Source organism: Dama dama, chromosome 14, assembly GCF_033118175.1.
Source record: "Dama dama isolate Ldn47 chromosome 14, ASM3311817v1, whole genome shotgun sequence".
In the NCBI taxonomy this organism is placed as follows: domain Eukaryota; kingdom Metazoa; phylum Chordata; class Mammalia; order Artiodactyla; family Cervidae; genus Dama; species Dama dama.
Window position 1 is genome coordinate 62,127,408 of NC_083694.1, and position 6,784 is coordinate 62,134,191.

Consider the following 6,784-nt stretch of genomic DNA (forward strand, 5'->3'; position numbering starts at 1 on the left):
ATGATTATTTAAAAACACCTAATCATTAAAAGGGGCTTCCCTGGTAGCTCAGGGAAAACAAGGTGATAAGCCACTTTGCTAAAACACTAATTCCTTATATGTTTATATGTATGATAGAATATGGATCAAGTTATCTCAGAAAATTATGGACATTTTTTTTATTATATTGTAGGTGACAAAGAGCTCTCAAATTAGCTAATAAACAAAACATAAAAAAGAGCTCAATTTTCCCTTTAAGCACTGATATCGATAAATGGAATATGGAAATTCCTTTTTCCTTCCCCTGAAATAGAATTAATAAAAAATTACTGTTAAGACAAATTCCTGTAACTGGTAATAGTAGTGCCTAGACATATATACCACAGATAACATTAGCATTAACTTGTTAACCCAATTTTGCCTTCTAGCTTCAAGATGATGAATAAATCATGTTTGCAAATGACACATTATTTTCCAATTCTTACATTTATGAAGCATATGACCATGCCATGATCACCAAATTTCACCAATCATACTTCATACTGGAGGTATTTACCACCCAGTTGAGCTCTCTCACTTTCTTAATTACACATATAAGTCCTAACAATCATATTTAAATAAAGAATGGTAGAATAACTACTGTATTATACAGAAACACAATTTTCTATTGTGTTTTATATCTTTAACAGAATAAAAATGTATTGGAAATCAGGTCCACTCTTTCTTCACTGTAAATAATGTCTGTAAGTCAGCTTTTTCTAAAGTTACATTGCTTGCCAATATGCTACAGACATTGAACTGTTTTACACTTCATTTTTAAAGTAAAAACATTAACAACTGCTGCAACATTTAAAACACAAAAACAATAAATGATTTCCATAAAGTATAAGACTACAAGCTAAATTATTCCAAAAACTATAAACTGCAAGTAACCAAGCAGTTTTTTACTAATCTTAATCATTTCAGTTTTTTTTTTTTGTTTTTTTTTCCATTTCAGTTTTTATCATCAGTTTAGTCTGGGGGAGAGGGTGAGGGATGGGGCATTTTCTGCTTTTTATCATAAATCATTATTTGGATTTTTGAAAAAAATTGTACAGGTAAACCTAACAAATCAAAGTTCAGTCTCCTGAAAACTCCCAGAGGGAAAACAGTCAAGCAATGTGTATTTGTGATTTGTAGCTATAGACTCTTATTATAATCTTATCCTAGCATAAGGCAATCTAAATTAACAAGCCTAAATAATTGTAACCACTTTCATAAACGATCTCAAAACCTGAGCTGAAATCTCAATGCAACTTGGTTGGCCCGTTCTAGTTAAAACTTTGTCTTGGTCAAAAATAAGTTATTCAAATGACTTTTCTTAACACAAATTTTTAATAAAAAAGGGAAGGAATTTCCCTAGCAGTCCAGTGGTTAAGTATCTGCACCTCCACTGTAAGGGGCACAAATTCCGTCCTTGGTCTAGAAACTAAGATCCCCCATGTTGTGCAGTGTGGCAAAAGAAAGAAATAAATAAGAGAATAGAAATTTTTTTAAAAAGGGGGGTGGGTGGAAGGGAGCGATGGTCAAATAAAAATACTTGCTCTCCTTAACAGACTTGAAGCATCTCTTTCCAAGGCTTATGGAACTAACTACAGCAAAGTGCGGGGAGCACAGGCTCTGAAGCATGTGGGAGCACTTGGTTTGAATACTGGCTCCACCGTTTACTTAGCTCTGTAACTTCGAACACATCAACCTTGAGTTTCAATTTCCTCATCTGCAATACGGGGATTGCATTCACCTCATTAAAAAACAGGATTACAGAGACAGTATATGTAAAGTACCTGGCACTGAACACTGAGTATTCAGTAAAGCAGTTATCAGTGTTACATTAAATCTATAAAGAGAAAATTTAAGACCCTTATTAGAGTTTATTAGTCAATTTTGTTTGGATAGCTGATACTTTTTTTCCAACAAGTGTCTTTTCCTGCTATTTTTATTAAAAACTAATACAAGACTTAGCAACAATTTCAGTACAGTGGAAGTCTGTATCTAAAACAAATCCTGATGGTTTCACGTCATCTCCATCATAACTCCAGGAGGTAATCATCTTTCCATGTTTTTCTGAGCTTAGACAATTTATTCTTTAAAAAAAGGTGGGGGGGATAGTATCACAGATATTATTCTATAACTTACACCTTTTTTGTCTTCAGAATATATTCTGGGCAGCCTTCTGATGGCCTAACTCTTCTTTGACAACTGAGTTTTATTCCATAATATGAATGGTCCGAGGGACAGCTCTGCTATTTCACAATGCACATCCTTGTACACCTATCTCTACTTTAACAGTGCTTTTATGTCTGTAGGATAGATTCCCTGAGATGGGATTAATGAATCAGCGAACGCAGACAATTTAAATTTCTGGAGACTGTAAGTAAAGTGCAGCAATTTACACTCCCAGAAAGTTTCTTCTCACACCTCAACTATCCAGGCAGTACTCTATTCACGCACTCTGCTTTGTATTTACTAACCCGATGGCAAAAAACCGGCTATTTCATTGTTTTAATCTGCATCTCTCACATTTAGGAGGTTGAGTAGCTTCATGTTTATTAAGCATTTGCATTTCCTCTTGTGTGAATTAACTCTTCACGCCCTTTGCCCATTTTCTACCGGTTCCTGGCTTTTCCTTTATTCATCTGTGGGACCTGGCCTATATTAGGAATACTCACTCCAAATGAAATGCTATACATACAGCTTGATGATTTTATGCCTTTCAAGACTGATAAAACTACTCTGAGTAAAGTGAATAGGTATACTTAATCTGGGCTACGAAACACTACCATCCAATATTGTTCGACTATGAAGATGAGTGCAAGAAAACACTGCAAAGGAAATGGTAAAATGCGTCAAGTTCAAGTTCCAATGAACGCCCCCATTCCGTAACAGGTGTAAACATGATTTCCTTAACTAGGGAGATCAGCCGCATTATTCCCACCTGGGAGCTCACTGCTGCGAGAAATCTAACCACGTCTCTGAATGGAGCGCGACCGCATAACTCTGGCGCGCAGGGACCCCGGCCGGAGCCCCCTTCCCGGGCCACTGACATGGCAGCTGCGTTGACACACCGCGGCTGGTCTTGAGGAACCTGCACAGGTCACAAACAGCCCGGGCGACAGCCCGAGACAGGCCCCCGAGGTCGCCTCGCGGGCCGGCGGGCCCCCGTCTTCCCGCACCCTGTCCACCCCGCCAGGGTCCTCTCGAGGAAACAGCCGTCCCCAATCGCGACAGGAGAGGCCACTGCGCGCCCGGGTCGCAATGACAAGCACCCTTGCCGGTGGTCAGCCTCACGAGGCAACCCACCCCCAGGCTGTCAAGCACCCTTACCCAAGCTTCTGCTTCTCCTCGCGACTCATGGGCGCGGCCCCCGCCGTCCACACGGACGTGGCCGACACCAGGCACAGCGCGGCCGTCGCCGCCACCAGGCTCCATGGCGCTCGCTGGGGGACCGAGGACCCAGAGCCCCGGCCGCCGCCGGCTTCGCTCATGGCCCCGCGGTTCCGCGCACGCGCAGCTGCTACGCCCTGCCGGTGGGACACATTGCCGGACGCCGGTGGCGAAGGGGCTGCGAGCCGTGCTGAGGGCGGGATGCGGAGGGACGCGAGCGGCCGCCGTCGCCGAGCAGTTTCCCGAAGGCACCAAGCCGGTCCCCAGCGCCAGCGCTGCCACCGCCCTCAGCCCTCAGCAGCCCGGAGCACCTCCCCCAGCTTTCCGGTGTCGTAGTCTAGGAAACCGCCTTCCCAAACGCTACTTCCGGGTAGAGCCCGGGCACGCTGCGCCTCAGGACCAATGGGGACTGGATCGGAGAAGGGCTGGCTCCCGGGAACCGGAGAGAACGTTGGTCGGCAGAAGTGAGACGTGGACAAAAGGCGGGACTGGGGAGGGACCTCTCCGCTCGGCCGTCCTCCGACCGGTGCACTTGAGACCCGAAAACTACCGGTCCCAGCGTGCACCGCTTCCTCCCCGGCTCGCTCGCAGTCCGACCCCACCCGGGCCAAATTGCCACCCTTGGTGGGCGCGCTGCACCCTGGGACGTGTGGTCCTCCGAGGGGCTGGAGTGCTTCCTGCTATCCCGCTTGCCCAGGTGCCAGGCAGCCAGCGGCCCTCTCCGTGGTCTGCAGAGTCCACGGGAAAACCCGTCAGCTCTTTATCCATCTTCCTGCGAATACGTTTCGCTGCGGGCTGGCAGGAATGAGGCTCACACGGCCTCAGGTCAGTGCTGCACGCCTTAGGGAATGATAGTCTCTTTGGGGGCTTCCCTGGTAGCTCAGATGGTCAAGAATCTGCCTGCAATGCAGGAGACCAGGCCTCTTCTTCAGGGAAATTTCAATACCGTTAAGAGCAAAAATGAATTGAGCCTTTGACGGCAATGTGCTGAGAGTTTTTACTTGCATTCTCTCAGGCACTCTTCTCAGCTTGACGAGGTAAGTACCACCGCCCCCAGGAAACCGAGCTCGGAGAAATTAGGCTACAAGTCTCTCCAGGCTGCTTAGTTAGATTCCAACCAGCCTCTGTGACTCGGAAGCCTTAATGTGTAACCAGAGTGAAGGAGGGCACGGGAGGCCTGGTACTTGATTAATAATAGTCATCTGAAAAGCTCAACGTCAGGAAACTAGTGTGAGCTGCGAAAAAAGTTTAATGAAGATTAGAACTTGCAATTTATTTTGATGACCAAGTCCCAGGTTAACCATTGGCAAAATGAGAGGAGAAAGTTCCTCTTGATAAACCCCATTGTTTTTCTTGTGTGATAATCAGTAGGTAGGTGCGGAGCTTAGGAGGAAGGGCATGACCTGTGTGACCACAAGAAATCAGTTAGTCCTACCCTCAGCAGCTCAACCCTTCGTCCTTGATTTCTATCCCTTGCATCATCAGCTTCCCTCTCAGACCGTCTGTTCAGGTGACACTCATGACTCTTCCGCTTTCACTGTCCATCTCTGTCTTTTTTTTTTTTTTTTTTTTTTAATCTCTGTCTTAAAATGCAGGTGTTTCCTGCATCTTAAGGTTTTCTTTTTGTACTCTATTTTGTATTCTATAAAACTCTGTCGGTTTTCTCTTTGTACTCTATTCCTTGGTGATTTCTTCCCCTCTTGTGAATTCAGCCATCATATCGCTGTGGTTGATTTGTAACTCACTAGCTGTCCTGATCTGTGTATGTGTGTGTTTAGTCAGTCGTGTCTGACTCTTTGCCAACCCATGGACTGTAGCCCGCAGGCTCCTCTGTCCATGGGGATCCTTCAGGCAAGAATATTGGAGTGGGTTGCCATGCCCTCCTCCAGGGCATCTTCCCAACCCAAGGATCGAACCCAGGTCTCCCACAGTGCAGGCAGATTCTTTACCATCTGAGCCACCAGGGAAGCCCATCCTGATCTCTAGACCTCCCTAATAGAAATCCCCTTCTGTCTAGTCCAAGGGTAAACTCAAATGTAATGTGTTCAGTGATTCAAATTAATCTGTCAGAATCATCTTCAACTCATCGTCCTCCTTCACAATCTGTGTCCAATCACTTGCTAACTATATAGAGTCTACTTTTGCTATCACTACTTTTCTTTATAGTGCTACTTCTGCTCAGTTCAAGCCTCCATTACTTCTTTCCTGGACCATCACAGTGGCAGACTAAATTATTTCCTTGCCACCCTAACTTTTCTCTATGTTGCTACCAGAGTTGGCATTCAAGGATATCTACAAACCCTCTGAACACATTATCTCCCTTCTGTCCCTGCCCTGCACTCAAGTCCTGTGAGATAACTGAGAGTCTCGTGTTATATCCTTTCTATGCCTTTGATCTTAACTGGCCCCTCTGCCGTCCCACCATCTTTGTCTGTAGAATACTGCCTAACCATTAAGTCTCAGCTCAGATTTCATCACCACAAAATCCTTCCAAAACCTTCCAGCTATCAGATGTCATCCTCCCATTGTATTCTGTGTCTGTATCATTGTTGTTTTTTCACAGTCAGCCATGTCCACTAGATTGTGACTACTTGGAGGGTGTTGACTTCAGCTTATTCATGTGTATGTTCCAGAACTCAACACTGTGCCTCTCCTATTACAGATTCTCAGTAAATGTCGGATGTCTTTATTTGTTTCCTTATCCCTTTAGTTTCCGTATCTATCAAGTGGTAATAATACAGTTTTTATCTACTTACTTGGAGGCTGTGAAAACACATGAGGTCATTTCTGTGCAATATTTAATTTTATCCTTTGTACAGACCTGCAACCCCTATGTTAGTTCCATCCTGGATCCTCTTTGGCAGCTTTAGTGATGAAGTTAGCTGAGTAAATAATACCTGGGAATTGTTCTTGGCTCTGACACAGAGAACATGGCAAGCTAAAGGTCAAGACCAATCATTCAGAATTTGAAAACTAGAACAAAGGAAATGGAAAAATAGTCAGTGACCTTCAGTTATTTTGAAATGTGGTCAGGTCAGTTATTTGTAGTGAATTATTGGAAGTAACTCAGTTTTCTTTGCCTTCCTGATGTTCCAAGCATTTATAAGAAGTCAAAACTGTCACTGAGAACTGACTCATTAGAAAAGACCCTGATGCTGGGAAAGATTGAAGGCGGGAGGAGAAGGGGACAACAGAGGACGAGATGGTTGGATGGCATCACCGATTCCATGGACATGAATTTGAGCAAGCTCCAGGAGTTGGTGATGGACAGGAAAGCCTGGCGTGCTCTGCCCATGGGGTCGCAATCAGTCAGACACGACTGAGCGACTGAACTGACTGACCACTGAGAGCGGTGTCCTCAGGAAGGAGAAGTACCGGCTTT

The 6,784-nt window shown here is 44.6% G+C and overlaps 1 protein-coding gene across 2 annotated transcripts in view; it reads right to left on the bottom strand.

The window, feature by feature from the left end:
* The window catches only part of EDEM3 (ER degradation enhancing alpha-mannosidase like protein 3), a 72,565-nt gene extending 68,849 nt beyond the window's left edge, over positions 1-3,716 (bottom strand). Inside the window, exon 1 of one of the 2 annotated variants that reach the window (XM_061160923.1) lies at positions 3,343-3,716. In XM_061160923.1, coding sequence (XP_061016906.1) covers positions 3,343-3,503 — 161 coding nt within the window. In that variant the 5' untranslated portion in view covers positions 3,504-3,716. The remainder of the gene's footprint in view (positions 1-3,342) is intronic. The other variant, XM_061160924.1, reaches the window with a different exon arrangement.
* Positions 3,717-6,784: the final 3,068 nt, after the last annotated feature.